This window comes from Lissotriton vulgaris, chromosome 8, assembly GCF_964263255.1.
Source record: "Lissotriton vulgaris chromosome 8, aLisVul1.2, whole genome shotgun sequence".
Classification (NCBI taxonomy): Eukaryota; Metazoa; Chordata; class Amphibia; order Caudata; family Salamandridae; genus Lissotriton; species Lissotriton vulgaris.
Genome location: NC_141696.1, coordinates 1394601148 through 1394626376, shown reverse-complemented (window position 1 = coordinate 1394626376; position 25229 = coordinate 1394601148). Strand labels below are relative to the sequence as shown.

Below are 25229 nucleotides of genomic sequence, written 5' to 3'. Positions count from 1 at the left end.
AGCTGAGGCTTTCGTTAACTTTAACCGGGGTTCACAGTTACGTACATGTCGTGTCCCTCTAGAAGGGCGGAATGCTAACCTCGTCGCCAGGGTTGGTGAGAGGGCAGCACCCCGATTCGTATGACACCTTACTCGACATGTCTTGATAACGCGACACCGAAGTTACCGATGTGGTACGCGTTATCATGGAACAGCCATTGGGTCTTTTCTCCGCAAGCTGCAACCGGCTCGGCTCGTGCCCGAACACAGTTCACACGAGCCCATGCACTCTGCCTTCAGGATTGTCAAGGCCTGCCATAGGAGTGACTGATAGGAACTCGGGTGTCCATTGTAGGGTTAGATATAGAACTACAATACCTAAAGCAAAGGGTGATTACACGACTTCGCCCCAGCTGTCATGCAGCCAGTTGTGTCAAATTTAGGAGGCCAGCCAGGGGTGGCATAATACATGCTGCAGCCCCTGGTGGCCCTGGGTACACCTATGCCCTGAGTTACAGGGTCTGATAAGGTGGTCCAGTACCAATTGGTAAATGCACCTAGGGTACATCTCGTAATTTAGAAAGAGAACAGCCGGGCTGTGGGTCTGATTGGCAGGCCCACAGCCAGAGAAAGTCGTAAACCAGTGAAACAAAAGCAAAAAATCTGGGTGATCATAGGATTGCAGACCCTACTCTCCTACACACGTACTCGTGTATCCTGTTATCTTTAATTGCTGTATCGGATCTGATGTTCCCTTCAGAGAGGAATCACCTATACAACGATAGGTGACTTCTTCATAAATTAATATGAAAAATAGGCATCTAGTGTGTATAAATAATAGCTCTCTCATATATACTTAATGAACTTACTATGATAGTATACCTTTGTTTCAGGCTCTTCTAACTGATTTCTACGTATCACAAAAATCAATCAATCAATCAATCAATCAAAGACATTTATAGAGCGCACTACCTACCCGTAGGGTCTCGAGGCGCTTGGGGGGTGGGGGGTGCGGCTACTGCTCGAACAGCCAGGTCTTGAGCTTCTTCCTGAAGGAGAGGTGGTCTTGGGTCAGGCGCAGGTCGGCCGGGAGGGAGTTCCAGGTCTTGGCGGCCAGGTAGGAGAAGGACCTTCCTCCTGTGGTGGCTCTGCGGATGCGTGGGACGGCGGCGAGGGCGTGGCTGGCAGATCGGAGGTGGCGTTTGGGAGCTTAGAAGTTGATGCGGTTGTTGAGGTAGCTCGGGCCTTGATCGTGGAGAGCTTTGTGTGCGTGGGTAAGGAGGCGGAAGGTGATTCTCTTGTTGACCGGGAGCCAGTGTAGGTCTCTAAGGTGTCCGGAGATGTGGCTGTGTCGTGGGATGTCGAGGATGAGTCTGGCTGAGGCGTTCTGGATGCGCTGGAGTCTCTTCTGGATTTTGGCGGTGGGTCCGGCGTAGAGTGCGTTGCCGTAGTCCAGTCGGCTGGTGACGAGGGCCTGGGTGACGGTCTTCCTGGTCTCAGTGGGGATCCACCAGAAGATCTTCCGCAGCATGCGCAGGATGTTGAAGCACGACGAGGAGACGGCGTTGACTTGCCTGGTCATGGAGAGGGAGGAGTCCAGGATGAACCCCAGGTTGCGTGCGTGGTCTGTCGGTTTGGGTGCGGTGCCCAGGGCGGGGGGCCACCAGGAGTCGTCCCAGGCGGAGGGCGAGGAGCCCAGGATGAGGACCTCCGTCTTATCTGTGTTCAGTTTCAGGCGGCTCGTCGTCATCCACTCGGCTACCTCTTTCATCCCTTCGTGCAGGTTGGCTCTGGCGGCGGCGGGGTCGTTGGTCAGGGAGAGGATCAGCTGGGTGTCATCGGCGTAGGAGATTATGTTGAGATTGTGTTGGCGTGCGATGGCCGCGAGGGGGCTCATGTAGACGTTGAAGAGAGTAGGGCTCAGCGAGGATCCTTGAGGGACGCCGCAGATGACTTCGGTGGCCTCTGACTTGTACGGTGGTAGGCGGACTCTTTGTGTTCTTCCGTCGAGGAAGGAGACGATCCATTCGAGTGCCTTCTCCTGGATTCCGACGTTGCTGAGGCGCTGCACTAGGGTGCGATGGCAGACCGTGTCGAAAGCCGCGGAGAGGTCTAGGAGGATGAGGGCCGCTGTTTCTCCGTTGTCCATCAGGGCTCGGATGTCGTCAGTGGCGGCGATGAGGGCTGTCTCGGTGCTGTGGTTGGCACGGAATCCGGACTGTGATGGGTCGAGGGATCCATTCGTCTCGAGGAAGGCGGCCAGCTGTTTGTTGACGGTCTTTTCGATGACTTTGGCTGGAAACGGGAGTAGAGAGATGGGGCGGTAATTCTTGAGTTCGGTGGGGTCTGCTGTAGGTTTTTTGAGTAGAGCGCTGAGTTCGGCGTGCTTCCAGCTCTCGGGGAAGGTGGCGGTGTCGAATGAGGTGTGGATGATGTCCCGCAGGTGGGGTGCGATGACAGCGTCGGCTTTGTTGAAGACGTGGTGAGGGCAGGGGTCGGTCGGAGATCCGGAGTGGACGGAGTTCATCATGTGGACGGTGTCTTCGGTGTTGACCGGGGTCCAGGCGCGGAGGGTGGTGGTGGGTGGCGTTGCTGCGGTCGTGGCGTGCGTCGGTTGGGTGCTGAAGTTGTTGTGTATGTCTGCGATCTTGTTGTGGAAGTAGGAGGCGAGGGAGTTGCAGAGGTCTTGTGATGGGGTGATGTCTTTGTTTCCGGCGTTGGGGTTGGAGAGCTCTTTCACGATGTTGAAGAGTACCTTGCAGTTGTGTGCGTTGTTGTCCAGTCGGTTCTTGAAAGCCGTTTTCTTGGCGGTGCGGATCAGTTGGTGGTGTTTCCGGGTGGCGAGCTTCAGGGTGGTCCTGTTGTCCGGCGTGGGTTCCTTTCTCCAGGCTTTCTCGAGGGCTCGGCAGTTCTTCTTGGAGCTCTTGAGTTCGTCGGTCGAAACCTCGAGCGGACCCCCCCAGAACCCGCCACGACACATCTGGCGAACTCTTGATCCCGAGCCCCGACGGGGCCGACCCCGACCTCTCCTACAGCCCTCCTGCGGGACAGGGCGCACCCGGGCCGGCGGCGCATTCAGGACAGACCGAGGCTTGGGCCCAGAAGACAGGCCCGACGGCCCGCCCTCGCCGAGCTGCCCGGGCCTCACGGGCTGCACACTGCCTTGCCAGGTGGACCCGCCAGTGGTCCGGAGGACACCCTGAACTGCCGCAGACTGCCAGGGACGAGCCCGGGCGACGGGGTGAGCAGGCCCCCCCCGTTCGCGCCGAGGCCCCTTCTCGCGACCTGCCCAGACCAAGGTGAGGCACGGCGGGGCGGTGGTCGACCCGAGGGGGACGCAGGCGACGGCGGTTGCCCTAACGGCGGACCGCCCCCCCGGAGGGACCACACAGCAACCGGCGCCACCCGGGGTGCCCACCACGCTGAAGCGGACACCTAGGGGCCGGCAGGAGGCAGCGGCCCCGAGCCAGACGCTGAGGACCTGGAACTCTGACCGGGGGGTAGCGCGCCACCGGGGACAGAACAGCCATCCCCCCCGCATTGTAGACACACGGAGGGGCGCTCCTGCAGACCCCCCCCCCAGGGAGGTGAAGGCGGCCGGAGAGACAGTGGGGCATGAGTGAAGAGAAGACCGGGCCCTGACCGACCTGCCCAGACCACACGGGCACATGTGTCGCTCACGCCCCCTCGGCCACTGCTACATCCGAGCCGGTGAGGCGCAGCCATGGGGCGGTAGGGCGGAACACTCCCTGGAGGACCCCCTCCCCCCCCCCCCCCTCGGGGGCAACAACGACGGCCTGACCTGAGGGAACAGCTGGCACCCGCAGAGCCCCAACCCAGGAGCACTTTAGGGGACACCGTCACTGGAGTAGCACCGGGGGACGACCCTGCCGGACAGGCGCCACCCGCACATGTCCGGGGGAGTGCGGACCCGCACAGGACTGGTGGGGCCCCGCCGAAGGGGAAGACGGGCGGACAGATACACAAAATGGCCGCCGAGCAACTGGCTGCGAGGCTCGACAGCGTGCTGGCAGCGATGGAACGAATGGAGCAGTCACTCCAGCAAACTAGAACCTCTCTGGAGTCCAAAATAGATGGGGTCGCAGTGGACCTGACCCTCCTGCGTGATGACCACAGGAAACTGTCCGACCGAACCAAGACCCTGGAAGGCGCAGTGAAGGAGATCGAGCCCAAGGTCACTCAGACAGACAGGCAAATGCAGGACCTCCTGAACAGAGTTGAGTTCCTGGAGGACAGGGCCGAAGATGCGGAAGGGAGGGCGAGGCGCAACAACATTAGACTCGTGGGGGTTCCTGAAAAATGGGAGGGGGCCCGCCCGGCCGAACATGTGGAAGACTGGCTGCGGACACTTCTGCCCGAAGGCTCGCTGTCACCGCACTTCGTCGTGGAGCGCGCGCATCGGGTGCCAACGAGGCCCTATACCACCGGCGCCAACCCGAGGCCGCTGCTCTTCAGGATACTGAACTATAGGGACAGAGACACGGTGCTGCGAGAGGCACGGCGATTGGGCGAGGTACGCATAGACAATGCGTCGATCATGTTCTTCCCCGATTACACCATCCAGGTACAGCGCCAGAGGCACGACTTCATGGAAGTGAAGAGGAGGCTACGCACTGCGGGCCTCAAGTACTCCCTACTATTCCCTGCCAAGCTGAGAGTAGTGGCGGGAGACAACACCTACTTCTTTAACACACCCGTGGAGGCCAGCGAGTGGCTGGACGGGGGCACGGACACGGCACCAAAGCACTCTCGCGGAGGCGAGACGAGGACCAGGCCACAAGGACCGCGACGCCGCCGCAGACACAGGACCCAACAGTCCCAGCACACGGAGGAGGGGGCGAGACACTCTCCAACACTGGACCAGATGCTCCAAGAACAACGCGATGCATTACAGAAGGTTTCCCAAATAAGCAACCCACCCTCCCAAGAGACAGCCCAGGAGGACGGGCAACAGCCGGTACCTAGCGACGACGACGAGGCCATATATGGGATCCCGAACTCGCAGATCTCGGTGGAACTGCCCATCGTCACGCCGCAAACCTCTGACCTGATCCACTGATTCTACAGGTGATGTTTGCACTGATCTTGCCGCAACGAGGGAGGGCTGGCAGTGGTCAACTGGACAATGATGCGCGGCTGGCGCCCGCCACTGCTGGGGAACCAGCACCCCCCCCCCCCCCCCCCCCCCCACCTCCTGCCGGCTGACCGAACTGTGGACACCTGGAACAGTGAGTAATGCCCTATGGCACCAGTGGTAAGCAGGGAGGGCACTGAAGGGGTGGTCTTTCAGTACACATCCGCACCTGGCCACACACAGGAAGGGTTACTTGGAGCATTGGACCGTAGTGGGTGGCCACTAACGTCCTGTATTGAATGGCTCAGGGAAGCGACCTGCTTCCACCAACTGACTATATATCCTTTTTGCCAAACTTGTGCTTAGCACGCACTGCCCCTTAGACAAGTAAGAATGTTCCTCTCCCTTGAGAGCATGGACGGTGGCCCGTTCCGCCACTGCCCTTTTGGTATTTTAGTGGGGATAGCCCGCTGTTGGTTGTTGTTATTCATTGTTTTTTTTCCCTGCCCTAATGTTTTCCCGGACTTTGCTGAGTGTACTGTGGGGGGTGGGAACGGGAGAGCTGGGAGGGCCGCTGCTGGGGCCTTTGGTGGAGCCGCTACTATTGGGAATGTCGGGGGGGACTGTGTATTGCCAAAATGTCTGCCATAAAAATATGCACATGGAACATTAGAGGTATGCACACACCCGCGCGCAGGTATCAAATCTACTCCTACTTGAAGAGGCAGAACGTGCAGGTCGCGCTATTGCAGGAAACACACTTGAGTGGGGCGGAGGTGACAGCGCTGAGGCGGAGATGGAGGGGACAACTGTATGCCACTGAATACTCCTCATACGCCTGCGGAGCGTTGCTATGGGTAAAGCCGGGAACCCCCTTCGTGATGTCGGAAGTTCACACAGATACGGAGGGGAGGTATGTCCTGGTGAAGGGTCGCATAGACGGGCAGCCAGTGGTCCTGGCGTCCATTTACGCTCCAAACACGGATCAGGGCACATTCCTGGCGCGTATCTCAGAGAAATTGGCGCCCTGGCACGGCGTCCCGTGGATACTAGGGGGCGACTATAAAACGGTACTGGACCCAGTGCTGGACCGCTCGGTCCCGCCAAGGCCAGAGGCAACATCCCAGGGGGCCACGAGGGCACTCACACAATGGGCGACACAGTGAGATCTGAAAGATGCATGGCGTGCGCACAATCCTGACACTAGGGTGTACTCTTATTTTTCGGGAGCACATGCGTTACACGTACGCCTTGACAGATACATGGTGTCAACGGAAATGTTGCCGCATATCACTGACTCTCAATACCTGGGTCGGACACATTCGGACCACAACCCCCACACACTACACATGGCTTGGAAACGCCCGCGCCCACCAATCCCCACATGGCGACTGCAACCTGAATTACTGCTAGATGGCCCCTTTAGAGACTCCCTGCAGGCCTGCGTAGCACAATACTTCACTGACAACTCAGATACAGCATCCTCCCCGAGAGTAGAGTGGGACGCACTCAAGGTGGTGGTAAGGGGACATTGCTTGAGCACTCAGGGGAGCATACGGAGGAAGCTGGAGGAGGACTTGCGCAGGGTGGAAGCGGACCTACTCGGCAGGGAACAGGAGGCGGTGGGAGGTGCAGGAGACCAGCTGCAGGCGGCCCGGGCGGAGCACGACACTCCTGGAACGGCTGCGACACGTCAACTTTGCGGCCCATTCGGCGCGAGTGCACCAACACAGTGACAAGCCCGGCAGGCTATTGGCCTGGTTAGTCAGGCAGGAGGAACGCACGGAGCCAGTATCCGTCATCCGCACGGCTGAGGGAGAGCTAGTGTACACCCAAATCAGGATACATCAAGCGTTTGTGGGGCACTATCGGGCACTATACAAATCGCAACTGAGAGTCTCCGCGGCCTACATAGCGGAATACCTGGCGGACATCCCGCTGCCCTCCCTTATAGGCTCGCAGCAAGACGCCCTGGGGGCGCCTTTCTCCTCGGAAGAAATACGCGAGGCCATTTTCGCACTGTGCAACGGCAAATCACCTGGCCCGGATGGACTACCCGCCGAATTCTTTAAGGCGTGTTCGGACACGCTGGTTCCGGAGCTGCTCAAATTGTACCATGCTGCGATGGAGGAATCAGCACTCCCAGACTCGCTAAACGAGGCGAACCTGGTCTCACTGCTGAAACTGGGCAGGGATGGCGCACTCATGGGGTCCTATAGGCCGTTGGCCATTCTGAATACTGACTATAACATCTTCACCTCCCTCCTGGCCCGCCGGCTAGCTCTGGAGGTACCAGCTCTGGTGCATGCGGATCAAAACGGCTTCATGCCGGCGCGGAGCACGTCTCGTAACCTACGCCGCCTCTTCCGGATTCAGGAAACGGCTCTGACGCATTGGCCTAGATCGGGGTGCCTGGTCTTGGACCTGGAGAAGGCCTTCGATACAGTAGAATGGCCATACCTGGGAGCAGTGTTGGACAGATTCGAGGTGGGAGATGCCTTTGCTGACATGGTCGGACTGCTCTACCAGCGACCCAGTGTCCGAGTGAGGACGGGTGGGCTGCTGTCGGAGAAGATCGGGGTGCGCAGGGGCACCAGGCAAGGCTGCCCCCTGTCGCCCCTCCTCTTCTCTTTAGCCATTGAACCGCTGGCGGCTCTGCTACGGGACAGAGGAGCGGAATGGGGGATCCCGTTGGCTGACGGAACGCACACAGTCTCCCTCTATGCAGACGACCTGCTGCTTTATGTGCGGGACCTCACTGCGGTACCGGCCGAGCTATCGGACATCTTCCAGACCTTCGCGGAGGTCTCGGGCCTCAGGGTCAACTGGGCCAAGTCCGGGGTATACTCGTTCAGCCGCGACCAGGAGGAATGCGATGTGCATCTTGGAGGAGCCCGGCTCGCTTGGTACCCGACCACGTTTAAATACCTAGGGCTGCACATCTATAGAGACCCACAGGACATACTTGAGGGCAACCTGGTGCGCGCCATCTCCTCCCTGCGAGCCCAGATGTCCTTCTGGAAAACTCTACCGCTGAACGTGCCCAGCCGAATAGCCCTTTCTAAAATGATAGCGCTCCCTAGGCTACTCTATCACTTTGCGAACATCCCCACGTATGTCCCCACGCGGATATTCCGCGACCTGGAATCAATGCTTCGCGGCTTGATCTGGAACGCGGGACAACCACGAGTGGCGCTGGCTAAACTGTACTCCCCGACCGCGGAGGGAGGATTGCCTGTCCCCAATATGGAGCTGTATTACCTAGCTGCACAGCTCCAATGGGTGACGTACTGGCTCAGCCATACGCATCTAGACGATACGGCCACTGCGGACTACCAATGGACCCACCCCCAGGTATGCGCCTTGTTTCACCCATTGACCAAAGGACCCCGTCCTCTGCCCTTGCAAATGGCCGTGACCCGCAAATGCTTTCTCCGCAGCCTGAAGCTGACACAAAATGTCAGACCGTATGCTCCTGCCCTCCCCCTGCTGGGCACCCCCAGGAGGAGCGGGATGGTTACGCCGCGCATTCTAGACCACTGGATCGCAGCTGGAGTAGAGACCATGGGTGACCTGTACGCTGACGGGGCCCTGCTCCCGTTTGCGGAACTATCGGACACCACGGGACTCCCGGCCGGGCAATTCCTATTCCATGCGTCGGTACTACGGGCATACACTGACTCCTGGGGTGACATCCAGGATGAGCCGCCGATGCATCACCTGATCCAATATCTACATGTGATGGGCAGAGGCTCGCATATCACGCATTGGCTAGCGCAGGCGCTTCTCATCCACACGCAAACACCCACACAGCAGATCAGGGCTAAATGGGCGGCGCACCGAGGGAGGGATTGGACAGATAAGGAGTGGAACCTAGTACTAGCTAGTCCCGTGAATGTCCCCCGCAATTCCCGCTTCCGTATCATTCAACTGTACATATTGCACCAGGCATACCTAACGCCGGATAGAATAAACAGATACTTCGCGATCGACACTGCCGTTTGTCCCAGATGTGACCTGCTGGGCGCAGATATCCTGCACATGCTTTGGCACTGCCCAACCCTGACCGCATACTGGGGGGAGGTGATCTCACTCCTGAATCACAGCACAGGCCCGGGTCTGCCAGACACGTGGGAGGCGTGCATTCTCGGACTCTATAAAAGAACCAAGCTGAACAAAACACAGGCACGGTTCTGGGATCTGGGCCTTATCACGGCCAAACGGCTGCTCACACGACACTGGAAACGGCGGGAACCGCCCACCCCGAAACACTGGTTCACATCCTTTACTAACTGGGCCAGGGCGGAAGGCACGGCGCTCCACCGGGAAGAGATAGCGGGCCTGAGGCAGTTCCCGATAGCACAGCTCTGGGATGGCATCCTGGGGTCCCTGCAGGGGGAGGGCACTGTCAGGGGGCTCACGTAGAATAAGCGACACAGGAGGTGGGCCACAGAGGCTAATGCTCTATCGCAGGAAACACCGCATGTGGCGGCGCCGCCCCCCCCCCCTGCCCCCCCTCCCCCCTGACACCGACTAGAATCACCCAGCGCGTAGACCTCAGACACAGCTCGACGCCCACGCGGGCGCCCACCAGCGGTCATTGCCCAGCACTGAGCCCCAAACACAGAGCTGCAGACACCGCCCCCGCGAGTACACTTTACCCCCCCCGCCACCCCCCTTTCACATATATGTTCACAGGTTTGTAGTATCGGACCCCTGCTCCCCGACGGTGGCCTCCCCAACCCCCCAAGCTACGGAGGATGGAAGCCGTCAGAGGCGCTCCAGGCGGCGACTGCAGGCGTAGGCGCCGCTCGCTACACCGACAGCGAGGCCACTCTACCTGACTGCCACATGCTCCACTAACCAGGCCGGCGACCGGCGAAATACCATGGCCCAAAGGAGCTGACCCACTCTGAGTCCGAGAACACTTGCGCATGCACACCTCTGATCTCCTGATGTACTGTAACAACAACGACAAATACCACACCGATTAGAGATGTCTCCCACTAACACCGTGCAAGTGGGACAGACTTTACGGGGTGAAGTTGCGATAGGAACATTGGGACATACCGATACGAAGTGTTTTGTTTAGTTTGCCGATTTCATGGCTCAGTTCTAGAAAGTATGAAAAAATAAGACGTTATTTCTGGACATTTTCTTTTCTTGATTCGAGGTAATGTGACTATACTATCCATGCCCTAGTGCACCAGGGACACAAGGGGCGCAATGACACACCCTCTTATGCTGACCTGCACCCTCACGATTCACCGCTCATTTGCAGCCGGCCCGCAGGGTTGTAGGCTTTGCTATATGTACTGCACCCTTGAACATTAATAAACGTCTTAAAAAAAAATAAAAATAAAAAAAAAATAAAGAGTTCAGAGGTGTATGTTAGTTAATAAATACTTGTTTATTTTCATAACAACCTGTGCTATCACTAACTAATGTTTCTTACAGATATATTGTTACCGAAGGTAAGTAACTTGTTCATCTTAAAGAGCCACGTTAGTGATAGATTCCTTACTTCAGAATAGATACTCCAGCAATACCAACCCCGGTGGTGGGTCTGCGAACAAAGATCACACCAGAAAGTCACACAGGAACAGAACGGCCAAAGAAGACGTCTCTCCGGACTTCACTGTCAAGGCAATAATGCTTAGTAAAAGGGTGCAGTGAGGCCCACGTAGCTGCCTGACAGATGTCTTGCAGGGGGACACCAAGTCCCAATGCAGTAGTAGATGCTGTCGCTCTGGTAGAACGGACGTGCAACCCCGTCGGTGGTTTCTTTTTAGTCAGGGAATAACAGGCCTTGATACATAAGACGACCCCACCGGGAGATAGTCCTTTTGTGTACAGCCCGGCCTTTCTTGGTGTCAACGTTGCCAACAAAGAGCTGGTCATCCACCCGGAACTGTTGTGTGCGATTCAGAAAAAATTAGAGCGTACGTATTGGGTCCAGACGGTGGAGCCTCTCTTCGTCTCAGGAAGGGTGCAGAAAGAAAGTGGGCAAGGTGATAGTTTGCCCGATGTGGAAGGCAGTGACAACCTTTGGCAAGAAGGAAGGATGAGTGCGGAGCACAAACTTGTCCGGATGGACTGACAGAAAAGGAGGCTAACAGGAAAGAGCCTGGAGCTCACTCACGCACCTAGCGGAGGTGATGGCAACTAGGAAAGCAGTCTTCAAAGTCAATAAAGGAAGAGGACAGTGTGAAGCAGCTCAAAGGGAGCGTACATCAAATTGGTAAGAACCAGATTCAAGTCCCACTGAGGCATTACAAACGGAATAGGAGGGAAAAGGTGAGTAATGCCTTTGAGAATTCTACTTACAACAGGGGTCTTGAAAAGAGAGGGCTGATCAGGGAGCCTGAGAAAGGCAGAAAATTGCAGAAAAATAGCCCTTAATAGTGCCCAGAGCAGAGCCCTGCTGAGCCAGAGAAAGAAGGAACAAAAGGACTTCTGAAAGAGGGGCACAAAGGGGATCCACAGCCTTTGCTCTGCACCATGCCACATATTTGTACCACCTGCAGGCGTATACCGATTTATTGGAGGGCTGCCAGAATAATAGTACAGACTTCAGGAGGCAAGTCAAAAGGAATCAACTGTCGCCGCTCAATCTCCACGCATGTAGGTGGAGGCTGGACAGGTTCGGGTGGGGGACAGTCCCCTTCTGCGAAATAAGATCCTCCAGAAGAGGTAGTCGGATCGGGGGATCCATGCTCATACTCAGTAGCTCAGGATACCAAACTCTTCGAGCCCAGTCCGGTGCCACAAAAAAGGACTTGGGCCTGGTCGCGCGTGATCTTCTTCAGCACTCTGGGTAGAAGTGGTATAGGCGGAAAAGCGTACAATAGACCGCAGCTCTACTCGTGACGAAAAGCATTGCCGAGCAAGTGCCGCCTTGGAAACTCAAACATGCAGAAGCGATGACATTGAGCGTTCTCTTCGGTGTCCAATAGATAACCAAGGCTCTCCCCACTGTTGAAAGAGACCTTGTGCCACCTCCATGAGAAGACGCCATTCGTGATCCATCATGCACCAGAGGCTGAGTTCGTCCGCCCTGGCGTTCAAAGAACCTGCCAGGTGTTGAACCGTCAAGGAAATGTCTTGACGTTCCAGCCATGTCCAGAAGCGCAGAGCCTCCTGACATAGGGTCCACGACCCCACCTAGCCTTGTTTGTTGCAATACCACATGGCGGTGGTGTTGTCTGTGAACACCTGCATGACTCTCCCTTTGACAGAGAGAATGAATGCTTTCACTGCATGTAGGATCACCCGAGCTCCAAAAGGTTGATATGGGGCCTGGACTCCGCCGTAGACCAGAGGCCTTTGATCTCCGCCTCTCCCATGTGGCCGCCCCATCCCAGGATGGATGCATCTGTCACCACTGTGTGCTCCGGTTGGGGAAGGGAGAGGAATATGCCGCTGACCCAACGCTTGTTCGTGAGCCACCACTGCAACTGTTGTGCAGTGCATTCCGAGTTCTGGACGTACTAGGACAGGTCCCCTTGATGTTGCGCCCACTTGAACTTCACATCCCACTACAGAGCTCGCATATGCCATCTGGCATGATTGGTCAGCAGGATGCAGTAGGCCTTGAGGCCCAGCAGCCTCAAGGTCATCCTGACCGAAACCCAAGACAAGGGCAGAAAGATCTGAAGAATAGCCCGTTTGTCCTGGAAGGCTGATCAGGAGGATAAACACGAAAATGCGCCGTGTCCAGAACCGCTCCGATGAAAAGGAGTGTCTTAGAGGGAATCAGGTGCGACTTCAGTACGTTGGTGGAGAACCCCAGCAAATGCAGAAGATCGGCCGTAGGCTGGAGGTGGGAGACAACTGCCTGGGGCGAGCCCGCCTTTAACAGCCAGTCGTCGAGATAGGGGAAGACTGACACCCCTGATCTGCGCAGATGAGCTGTGACCACCGCCATCCCTTTCTTGAACACCCGAGGGGCGCTGGTAAGGCCAAACGGGAGCATGGCGAACTGAAAGTGCTCATGGCCTACTGTGAACTTCAGGTAACGCCGGTGGGCCGGCAGGACGGAGATATGAAAGTAAGCATCCTATATGTCCAATGCTACCATCCAGTCTTGCGGGTCTAGGGCAGACAAGACCTGCGCAAGTGTGAGCATCTTGAACTTCTCCTTCCGAAGGAAGCAATTGACATTCCGAAGGTCTAAAATAGGACGCAGGCCCTTGTCCTTTTTCGGAACTAGGAAGTAATGGGAGTAGTAGCAACCACGACCTATCAATCAATCATGACATTTGTATAGCGCGCTACTCACCCGGAAGGGTCTCAAGGCGCTGGGGGAGAGGGGTCCGTTACTGCTCGAAAAGCCAGGTCTTGAGTTGCTTCCTGAAGGAGAGATGGTCCTGGGTTAGCCGAAGGTGGATGGGGAGGTAGTTCCATGTCTTGGCTGCCAGGTAGGAGAAGGATCTTCCTCCGGGGGTGGCTCTGCGGATGCGTGGAATGGCGGCGAGGGCGAGGCTGGTCGATCGTAGCTGGTGGGTGGGCGTGTAGAAGGTCAGGCGGTTGTTGAGGTACTTGGGGCCCAGGTCGTGGAGGGCCTTGTGTGTGTGGGTGAGGAGTCTGAACGGGATCCTCTTGCTGACGGCGAGCCAGTGTAGGTCTCTCAGGTGGCCGGATATGTGGCTGTGTCGGGGGATGTCCAGGACGCGTCGTGTGGAGGCGTTCTGGATGCGTTGGAGTCTTTTCTGAAGTTTGGCTGTGGTTCCAGCGTAGAGGGTGTTTCCGTAGTCCAGTCGGCTGGTGACGAGTGCCTGGGTGACCGTCTTCCTGGTTTCGGTGGGGATCCATCGGAAGATCTTTCGGAGCATGCGCAGACCTACTCTGGCGTCGGAAAGCGCTCGATGGCCCGCTTGGCCAAGAGGGCCGCAACTTCCTGCTGGAGAAGCGCCAAGTGACCTCCCGACATGCAGTGGTACTGAGGTGGCATGGCTGGAGAGGTAGTCTCGAAGGGGAGGGAGTAGCCACGTCGGACTATCTGCAGAACCCATCTATCCTAAGTGATGGTGCGCCAGTGGGGGAGGTGATGGCCAATCCTGCCACCCACTGGCGTGCGGTGGGCCTGAAACACCAGACTAGGAAGGCTTGGAGGCAGTAGATACAGGGGAGGTGGTGGACTGGCCCGCCCGCTGGCCCCGTGACCCACTTCTGCGGGTCCCACGTCCACGGCTGCCCTGAGACTGTTGCTGCGTAGGCCTGTGGCTATAAAACTAACGTGTTTGGGCGCCCTTTCCTTGGCCACGAAAGGAGCGAAAAGCAGAAGGAGTGCGCGTTGCTGAAAGGCCCAAGGACTTGGTCGTAGCCTGCGAGTCCTTAAAACGCTCCAGTGCACTGTCTGCCTTGTAGCCAAAAAGGCGAGTGCCATCAAAGGGCATGGCCATCAGAGTGTTCTGGACATCCCCTGAAAAGCCAGTTGTCCTCAGCCAGGCGTGGTGGCCTAGCGCCACTGTCGAGGAAATCGCTCTACCCAGCGAGTCGGCGGTGTCAAGGCCAGTACGAATTGTGAACTTGGCTGTGTCTCTCCCGTCAGGAATAGCTTGGGAGAGCACCGTCCGGGCCTCCCCTGGACACTAAGGCAGCACCTGTGCAACCGTGTTCTACATAGAATGGGAATAACGGCCCAAGAGGCATGCAGTTTTCACAGACCGCAGGCCTGAACTAGCAGAAGTAAAAAAATTCTTCCTAAATTGTTCCAGTTTCTTGGATTCCCTGTCCCTGTGGCGGAAGGGAATGCACTAGGGGACGCAGAAGCTTGGATAACCAACCTCTAAGGCATGGGTACTCACAAACTTTCTCTCGGGGGCCAAAATTACAGTGTGGTTTGTGTCCGAGGGCCGCACCGGTGGGGGCGGGGTCAGTGGGGGAGGGGGCGGGGCTAGAGCACCAAAAAAACTGTGACCATGAGGTTGAACACAGGTCCCTGCAGCGGACGCCTTCTTCCACTGAGCCACCAGATCCGGCATACACACATCTCTCTCTCCCTCTCCCTCCATCTCTCCCTATTTCTCCCTCTGTCTCACTCAGACTGTCTCACTCCCTCTCTCTGTCTCCCTCTCTCTCCTTCCCTCTCTCCCTCTGTCTCCCTCTCTCTCTCTCCTTACCTCTCCCTCTGTCTTCCTATCTCTCTCTCTCCTTCCCTCTCCCTCTGTCTCCCTCTCTCTCTCCTTCCCTCTCCCTCTGTCTCCCTCGCTCTCTCTTTCCCTCTCCCTCTGTCTCCCCCTCTCTCTCTCTCCTTCCCTCTCCCTCTGTCTCTCTCTCTCTCCTTCCCTCTCCCTCTGTCTCCCTCTCTCTCTCTATCTCTCCTTCCCTCTCCCTCTGTCTCCCTCTCTCTTTCTCTCCTTCCCTCTCCCTCTGTCTCCCTCTCTCTCTCTCTCTGTCTCCATCTCTCTCCTTCCTTCTCCCTCTGTCTCCCTCTCTCTCTCCTTCCCTCTCCCTCTGTCTCCCTCTCTCTCTCTCCTTCCCTCTGTCTCCCTCTCTCCCTCTGTCCTTCCCTCTCCCTCTGTCTCCCTCTCACTCTCTCCTTCCCTCTCCCTCTGTCTCCCTGCCTCCCTCTCCTTCTGTCTCCCCCTCTCTCTCTCCTTCCCTCTCCCTCTGTCTCCCTCTCTCTCTCCCTCTGTCTCCATCTCTCTCCTTACCTCTCCCTCTCTGTCTCCCTCACTCTGTTGCCCTCCTCACAGTGTCGCCCTCCTCCCTCTGTCACCCTCCTCCCTCTGTCGCCCACTCCTCCATCCCTCTTTCTGTCACCCTCCTCACTCCCTCTGTCTGTCACCCTCCTCCCCCCTCCCTCTGTCTGTCACCCTCCTCCCTCTGTCTACCACCCTCCTCTCTCCCGCCTCCCTCTGTCTGTCACCCTCCTACCTCCCACTGTCTGTCACCCTTTGTCTCCCTCCTTCTCCCTTTCTCTGTCTCCCTCCCTCCCTTTCTCTGTCTCTCTCCCTCCCTCTCTCTTTCTCTGTCTCCCTCTCCGTTTTTCTGTCTCCCTCCCTCGCCCTCTCTTTGTCTCTTCTGTCTCCCTCTGTTTCCCTCTCTTTGTCTCCCTCTCTTTGTCTCCCTCTGTCTGACTCCCTCCATCTCACTCTCTTTGTCTCCCTCGGTCTGTCTCCCTCTCTTTGTCTCCCTCTGTCTCCCTCTCTTTGTCTCCCTTCCTCTGTCTCACTCCTTCCTCTGTCTCACTCCTTCCTCTGTCTCCCTCCTCCCTCTGTCTCCCTCCTCCCTCTGTCTCCCTCTTCCCTCTGTCTCCACCCTCCCTCTGTCTCTCTCCTCCCTCTGCCTCCATCCTCCCTCTGTCTGTCGCCCTCTCTCTGTCTCCATCTGTCTGTCTCCCTCTGTCACCCAATCTCTCCCTCTGCCTGTCTCCCTCCCTCTGTCTGTCTCCCTTTCTCTGTCTGTCTCCCTTTCTCTGTCTCCCTCGCTCTGTTTCCCTTTCCCTTCCTCCCTTTCCCTCCCTCGCTCTCCCTGCCTCCCTTTCCCTCCCTTCTTTGTATAGCCTGTGGGCTATGCTGGCTATTGAAGATACTCTCATTAGAGGCCTCATAAATTCAACTTAAGTCAATTTCCAATCACAGACACTAGAACACACCATTCCACATCTGAAACAAGTAGAAAGATGAATACATTTTATGTCGGCCTTTATCTACCGCTGTGCTTTCAAGACACAGTCAATCAAGAATTTGGTATTGGCAACCAAGTAGACCACTGATATCAAGCAACACGGCACAAGCCAGTCTCCCCCTGATAAAAATATAAAAAGCTGGTTGCCCCACTGTTGGCTAATGTGAAACACAACTTTGGAGACCTTTCCTTTGAGCAGAAAATGACCACAGACTCAAAGTATGAACGTTTGCAGAAAAGGCTTCTGATTGTTAATCATTAGATTAATTATTTTTAGGTGGTTTTTGAGGAATCTGTAAGTCTTAAAACCGTATGGGGTCAGTTTGCAAGCCCATTTGCATGTGCAAGTCCAAGTTACTGATACAAATGACTAAAAGTTTTTGGGGCACCTTGGTACTGAATAATAGATGTTTGGTGTCCACCAGAATTTAAACCATTAGCCAGTGGCAAGTGGTGAACTTTCAACGTTGTGCTTCTTCTGCAATTTTGGACACCTGCATGGGTAAATTATGCTTTAACAACACAGTTTTATGTGGTTAATAGCTTAAGGTTTGAAGGGGCAGCGATAAAACTTTCTAAAAATATTTTGGGTTGCCAGGCAGCCCATACACCCGTCATGGGTTACCTGCTCTTTCACTCTCCTACCCCAATTTCTCTCTCCCTTTCTACCTCTTAGCACTTCGTCCACTACTTGTCTCTTTCCCTGTTCTTTATTTGTCAGTCTTAATTTTCCCTCCTCTACCTCATTCTTTTGTGTCAAATATTGTTTCTCCTTTCACCTTCTCCTCACACCGCCAGATCGTGCGTGCAACTTACATCATTATAATGAAGTACATTTAAAACAGGCTCCTTTGAAATGTTAGGCTTGGCAAATAATTGGCAACTCTTTGAAAAATAAGTCACTTTTCAACATATAAACATTGCCTTGTATTCCTTCTTAGAGAATCGCGGGTTTTAACACAGTGGCACAACAGTCCCTGGTTTTTGGTGCTGTGAGCATTAAGAATTTAAGCCGATGACTAACACAGAATTGTCCATAGAATGCGGCACAGCGCCATCTACTGTCGCATGCACATAAATAAATATGCAAAACTTAGCAATAAACATGCATAAAAGATTATAGCCCCCTCGAAAATCCCGAAAGATACCTGCACATTTTGTTTCAAACCCCAGGATATCTTTACATTTTGGATAAAACATAGAACCAAAAAAATTGGGGCCAGCAATAACACTGATGTAAATGACATACACATACTTCTTTCCGAGGCGAGGAGATGCGGCAGGCAATTGTTGCCACGGTAGGTGGGCGAGGCTTGCTTTCTTTTCAAACCATCACCTGCCGAGACGCACAGTGGCAGGTGAGGGCGGGGGGCCGCAGGTCAGCATTCAAGACACTCATTGTCTGATCATGCCCTTTTCTCGGCAAATGCGGCCCCGAGGAATCACAACAGCAGTAATGGGCCAAGTCCATGACTGTTGTTGTTTTCCATGGGGGGCCGCAAGGAGAGGTCTGGCGGGCCGCAAAAGGCCCGCGGGCCGTACTTTGAGTACCACCGCTCTAAGGGGTAGGGTGTTGGGAGAGGAAAATGGGGTCACCCGGGGCCGGGCGATGGCGTCAGGCCACATTCTTATCCACAAGAGCCCCTTTGTTGGGCCTGGACCAGGTGCCCAAAAGAATGTCAGAGTGTGTTATTAAGGGGCAGCAGCGGCTTCGTAGAGGAAGACGCCGGCCGAAGCACTTCTGTCAGGAGGTTAGTCCTGACAGCCACCATAGGGAGCTCGAGGTGGAGAGCCTCGGTTGCACTACGCAACACCACAGAATATGTACCACCCTCCTCCGTAGCCACGGTAGGAGGAGATAATGTGCCAGGTTCTGGAGTAAATTCCAGGTCACCTGCATCCTCCATTTCCTCTTCCCAGTCCGGGTCTAACTCGCACTGGCCTGCAAGATGATCCTGAGACCCCTCCCAGTCCTCCCCATCCTCCACAACCTACCGGAAAGGCGGAAAAGAAGGAGGTGGCTGGAGAAAGGGAGAGAAATCCCCCGTTGAATCGGTGTCGATCGACACAGGTCCGGCACCGTACCCCCATCGGGGTTGACGCAGGGGATGGTGTCGGTAGGGTTGCGGGGCGAGGCCGGCAGAGGCGCTGTCAGCGCCGATGTCCGTGGAGGTCGTACTAGGCCAACCGACATCGACTGGGATCCAAGCATGAATCCATGGGGGTCTCTAAGCGTCGAGACCGGCGGCGACTACGTCGAAAAGAGCGAAGAACCACAGTCAGGCCTGCAGGGCCCAAAGGCGTGCCAGCGGGGCCCAACGGGCCAAAGACGCGTGCCATGGCTGACAGGAATCCTGCAGCTGGGACGGAGTCGCCGATGGACCTGGAAAAGGCGAGTAGGCCATCGGCAACTGCACCCTCAGCTGTGTCGCGTGACCGGCTAGGGTAAGGCGAAGAGCGATGTCGCTTGTTCAACTTCTTGTGCTTCACCTTACCTGACTCCGAGTGCGAAGACTGCGCCAAACGATGGTGATGGCGGCTCCGTGACCGGTCCCTCGACCTCCCACGGGACCGCGACCTTGAACGGCGTGGAGCTGACTCCCGGGTCACCAGCAACTTTCAGGACCGTTCCCGCAAAGTTTTCGGAGCCAGGGCCTGGCATTCGGGGCACGACTCGGAATCGTGGCCGAGCCCCAGACAGTAGAGACAATCACGGTGCAGATCGGTCACCGACATCATGAGGGGACAAGCCGCGCAGGACTTAAAACCAGGCATCCCTACACACCAGGAGTCAAAGACCCCAAACAACAGAGACAAAAGTCCCAAAAAAGTCAGTCAAAAAATGGTTGGGTGTACCAATCTCTCCGGATCTGCGCTTACTGGCACGGCGCAGAGTTGTACAACAACGCCTACCGACACGCAGGAGTACTGCTGACGAAAGCTTTTCTGGATCCAGTCTGACACCTGGGGGGGTTTTCTAAGGACACTATCACTGACGTGTTTCTTTCAGATACTACATTCATGTTGTCTGGATTCTGGTGATATGTAGGTGAGTTGGTATAGGAGTGCTATGTAAAAGTTGTAGATAAAATTTAAAAAAATTGATTGGTTGACCAGGTATTATATTGTGAAACTACTGGATTAGATGAAGTAGTAAAAAGAAACTATGGGGTACATAATAGAAGAGAAACACTGTAGCCGACAAATTAGCTCAGTTAATTTACCTGAATATTTTGAATTTCCGCTTTAATGCTGGAAAGGTAGTTGTTCCACAATATAATCTGTGATGCAAAGTGACCAGGAGCTGAGACACTAAAATAAAAGAAATATATTCAAATGTGATAACCAACCATATAAATTATTTCAAAAGCTATCATAAAATACTTTGAAGCAAAAAAACTAAACTGAAAACAGATACAGCATGTGTAAAAAAATTCTCTCTAATTTGTACCTTACTACAAATCTCAGTGGAATGTATGACGACGTTACATCGCATACATTCACAGCTCGGTATTTTACATTGCTTTCGTTACAACGCAAGTCGTTACACCGACTTGCGCTGGAGGGTGCTGGACTTAGGAATAGTATGATTTACAATTCCAACCCCAGCCTACTCAACAGTCGGGAAGGTGTTGGAATAGTAAATCATACTATTGCTTAGTTTAGAGCGCAAGTCGTTGTAACGACTTGCGTTTTAATGAACGTGATGTAAAGCTATCGCGGTGTAATGACCGCATTGTAAAGTTCGTTCTCCATCTCAGTCTCATGAACTCAATGCATTTCTTTCTTACTATAAAGCAATAAAGCAACATTTTAACAAGTACATTATCTCAGTGTCACAATATCCTCAATGTTGATTTGCTACAGGATTTTGAAACCCTACTTGGGTTCACACATTGCCAATAAGGGTTCGATTTAGAGGCCAAAATGAAACAATGTCTTAATGCAGGGCAAGGAAAGTTTGTAGCAGTTGGCAAACCAATGTGGAAGTAGCGTGGTGGACAACCGTAATTCCCAATGCTGCTCTCCAAAGAGCTGCTCGTAGTGGAAAGAATACTGCACCTCAAGTTCTTCAGCAGTGGTATAGAAAGGCTATAAGGCGCCACCCACTAAGTTTTAGGAAATTAATTCCCACCATGATCTAGGTTTGTGGATGAGTGTGTCCTGTCTGTCTTGCAAGATAGACCTCATGTGGCACCGGAATCGATGTACAGGATGCGTGAAAGAAACAAATACTCCTGTATGGTGCAGAGTTCCAGTAGAGGCTGCTACCAGGCAGTAGTGGTGTGAGGGGAGAGGGGGTGTTAGAGAAAATGGGAAACAAAAAATGTACTTACCTTCACGGGCCCAATTTCCTCCGTTCTTGTCTTCTTTGGTCGACAAAATAGGAAGCCCCCAGGCTCCCGACTCCCCTGACCAATCACAACGCTGCCTTACAGCAGTGTTATGATTGGTATGAGCACCGTGGTTCGGCGATCAGAGAGGGACTAGGCCTGTAGGAAGGTGGATATCTGACTATATGGTTACCCCAACTTTTTGCCTAGTGTTTAGCTGGTTTTTGACTTAGTTGGCTTGGGATCCTGCTATTTAGGGCCCCAGGCTATCTGCTCTCTCTGTAAAATGGACTCCATGTACTTTAGGTACATATCTAATTGGATATTAGGTCACCGTATGAGCCCCTGTATAGTGTACCATAGGTACCCAGGGCATAGGTGCATCCAAGGCCTACCAGGGGCTGCAGCATGAATTATACCACCCTTGGCTGGCCATCCAAACTGACACCACAGGCTGAACACTCAGCTTGGGCAAGGTGATGTAATCACCCCTTGCTTAGATATAGTATTCCTATATCTACCCTTATATATCGACACATATGTACCTATGGCAAGCCTTGACAATCCTGAAGGCAGAGTGCTTGGTTTTATGTGAGATGGTGCTCTAGCATGAGCTAAGCCCGTCTGCAGCTTTCGGAACCATGTCATTATAGCTGTTCTATGATATAGCCATACCATGTACTCTTATGTGCATCTTAATCCTCGCGGTTAATGCTAACTTTGGTTGGCTTTATCAAAACATGTTGTGTAAGGTGTGAAAGACTTTGGAATAATACCACCCCCCTCCGCCAGTCCTGGTGGCGGGGATAGCATTCCACCCTTCTAGAGTGAGAAGACATGTAGTTACTGCTTTACCCGGTTAAAGTTAAACAGAGCCTCAGCATCACAGAATGGATGCTGCTGCCACAGACACGAGTCTGACCTCCTGCTGCTGGACGAAACTCCGGCAGGGGAGGCCTGGACAACAGGTTTCCTGTCAAGGGGGATGCTAGCACCTCCCCAGACAGCCTGTAGTGGTTTGGGGCAGGATGGGTTCAATGGACAGATGCTTTTCCAGACACTGCCTGGGGCACACAAGGTGCTCCATGCATAGCCCGGTTCAAACCAGTTGCTGGGGCACTCCAGTTCAAGCTCTGACGCGAAACTGGACAAAGAGAAAGGGGTGTAGCCACCCCCTTCTCAGGTTCCACCCATAGGAGGGACCTAGCAGGTAATCCAGCCCCTTAGTTTAGTATAAAGATAGGAGCTGTGCCTCGAGACATTAGATTATCCTGGAAAGAAACTCTGAAACGAAATTCTTGGACCTTCGACGTTCCATATCGACTGGAGGACTGAAGGACTCAGAGTGACCACCCTGTGCAAACAGGCACCACCAGTAACTTGCCGGTTTGCTTTGTTGACGCTCCCGCCAGAACCCGAAGACTCAGCGACTCAGGAACTCGACTTCCAGACTTCTTCGACTCCGATCCACATCCATAGCAAAGCTGAGACCCGTGGCGGAAACGAGAGATGTGGGACCGGACATCCTGGACTACTTGCTTTTTGCTCACTGTGCAGCTTCAGAGGTACCCTCAAAGCTGTGCATTGGTGTTTGAGAAGCCCCAGACCCGAGCAGCATTTGCACCAAAGCTCAGCCCTCCACGAGTGCCGAGTGGGGCCTGCGCCTGCATTTCAGCTCAACGCTTCTTCCCGGTTGCTAGCCCGTTGGCAAGTGAGCCCTACGAAGACGAACCTTTGAATCTACAACGCTTGTCTGGTTGCTCCAGTCTTGCTCCAGTTTCCCTGTGAAGGAGAAGCGCCCCAGAGCTTGCTGTTCTGAACAGAAGCCCATCTTCACTTCCTGCGTGGGTTGCGGTTACCAAGGCTTGTTGGGTCCAATCCGGATACCGACACCACAGTCACCTAGATCCTTCCTGGGACAGCTCGTATCCAGCGCCTGGTCGTCGTCGACGCCACCTGGCTGCAGAGACAAGCTTCACCTCTTCACCTGATTGCATCTCAACATCGCCTGATTCCTTCTTAGTGACTGGCTAGTGACCCAGACTCTGTCCCCTCTGCTTTCAGGTTCTTCTCGACTCCGATCCACCCTTGGATCCACCCGGACACTTTTCTTCTGGTCGCCTGCAGCACTTCTTTGCAGCTCTCCATAGGAAACAGCGACGAAACCAGACACAAAAAGACACCTATGCAACCGGCTTCCCAGGGTGAGGTAACTCGAGTACGGTGCTCCCGTGGCTGTTGACTCTCGAAGTGTCCTAGTTTAACAAGGTTCTACCGTAGTCCACCCAGAAGTGTCCGAAATCTACTACTTTGTAACTTTTACGTTCCCATTGTAACTCTATGGTAACTCGCGTGAGGGTTTAGACACTCCACACGCCCTCTGTGGGCCTCCTACTTCCAATCCCTTGGTTGTTCAGTGTAGCTCCAGCGATTCTCTAGGCCCTAGGCCTATTCACCTTTCCTGAAGTGGTTCTTATACCACTTACTTAGTATATGGTTCGTAAGGCCCGTAGGGCAGAATTGTATTTGTGCAGCTTATAGTATGCTTAATGAGTAACTTGTAACGTATCTCGAACTCTGACCTCATAAAGAGTGCAGAGGGGTTGTGTTAGTAATAAATACATACATATTTGATATATACCTTGTGTGGTGTCCTTTCATTTGATATTCAAGGGATTATTATTGGTAAAACAGCTGGCTTCACATGCTCTCTGAAGTTTTAGCCTAAGACTGCTTTGTCCATGCTACCACTAAGATAGCTGGTCTATAAGGTTGACTTTACAACCATCACCATAAGGTTTGTTTGGACTGATACAGGGTGCCCACTAGAATAGTGGACATCACATATCAGGCCAACTTCTCACATTGGTGTGCAGCGGTTGGGATAAGAGCTTGCTGCTTGTTTTACCATATAATCTTAAGATTTCATTTGAAAGATCACATTAAGGTACCTGGAGATACATATAAATCAAGTCTTAAATGCTTAAGTTCTACTGAACTTAGTTGTTGTAGAGCAAAGGGCCTAGCACACCCTGACTACAACTCCTAGAGAGGTTTTAGTAGATAACACTTAGTGTAGGTAGGTGCACACACCACACCTCACTAGATCATGTCTCTGAGAGGAGAACCTAGTGGATCCCTCCCAGTATAAGTTGACCCTCCCAGGGCACCTTCTAGATATGATACATTTACCTTCGATGAGCTGACACGCTTATGCAGAACTAGAAAGTTGCGCCAAGGCTCAAACCATACCCTCAAGCACCTGATAGAAATACTAGAGGAGTATGATGCTAATAAAGCATCTAACCCAGGTCCTTCAGGCGGTACAGGGGAGGGCAATCCCTCAACAGAAGATTCCCCTGATGAAAATCTAGGGGATGATGATGAGGAGGATGACACTGATCAGGTTCAAGTAGCAGAACTTAAACAGATCAACCTAAGCCTACATGGGGCTGGAGGAGGCATAGCCCCACCCAGGCCCCCAAGCTGGCTTAACTCTGAGCACAGAAGGAGGAGAGCCCTTTCCAGGGAATCTCACCACTCTGATGACTCAATAGGGTCAGATGCCCCTGCTCTCAGGATAATGACTTCCCCTGAGAGGAGGGAGCATCAAGCTAGGATGAGAGATGTCAGTCCTAGGATCAAGAGGCAAGAAATGGCCCTTGCTAAAGAGAACCTGGCTTTTGCAAGAGAGCAACAGCTAAGTGGGTTAGAACCCACTGGTGGCAGCAGTACCCCTAGAAGTAGGGAAGGGTCATATGACCATAGAAACCTAAGTAAGGTTGTCCCTCCCTACAAGAGTGGGGATGACATCCACAAGTGGATAACTGCTTTGGAGAGAGCCTGTAAAATACAACAGGGTCATTGGGCAGCTATACTATGGCTCTCCTTTTCAGATAAAGGCAGAGATAAGCTCCTCACAGATAGTGATGAGGATGCTGATAACTACAAAGTCATGAAGAGTGCTCTGATAGATGGGGTTTGCTTACCCACTGAGCAGTATAGGTTGTTGTTCAGGGATACCCAGAAGACACAGACTCAGGACTGGACTGATTTTGTAGATTGTGCTACTAAGGCTATGTAGGGCTGGTTATTGGGCAGCAAAGTACATGACTATACAGGATTGCATAATTTGATTATGAGAGAGAAGATCCTTAGTAATTGTCAAAACCAGCTTCTACACCAGC

General features: G+C 54.0%; 1 protein-coding gene across 2 annotated transcripts in view; it reads right to left on the bottom strand.

Moving 5' to 3' along the window:
• Positions 1-25229, bottom strand: part of LOC147698808 (E3 ubiquitin-protein ligase TTC3-like) — a 1930429-nt gene that overhangs the window by 320318 nt on the left and 1584882 nt on the right. For both annotated transcript variants that reach the window (XR_015299370.1, XM_086935404.1), the window contains exon 40: positions 19933-20020. Coding sequence is in view for 1 of the 2 variants with exons in the window: in XM_086935404.1 (XP_086791530.1) it covers positions 19933-20020 (88 nt within the window). In the remaining variant the exon portion in view is untranslated. The remainder of the gene's footprint in view (positions 1-19932; positions 20021-25229) is intronic.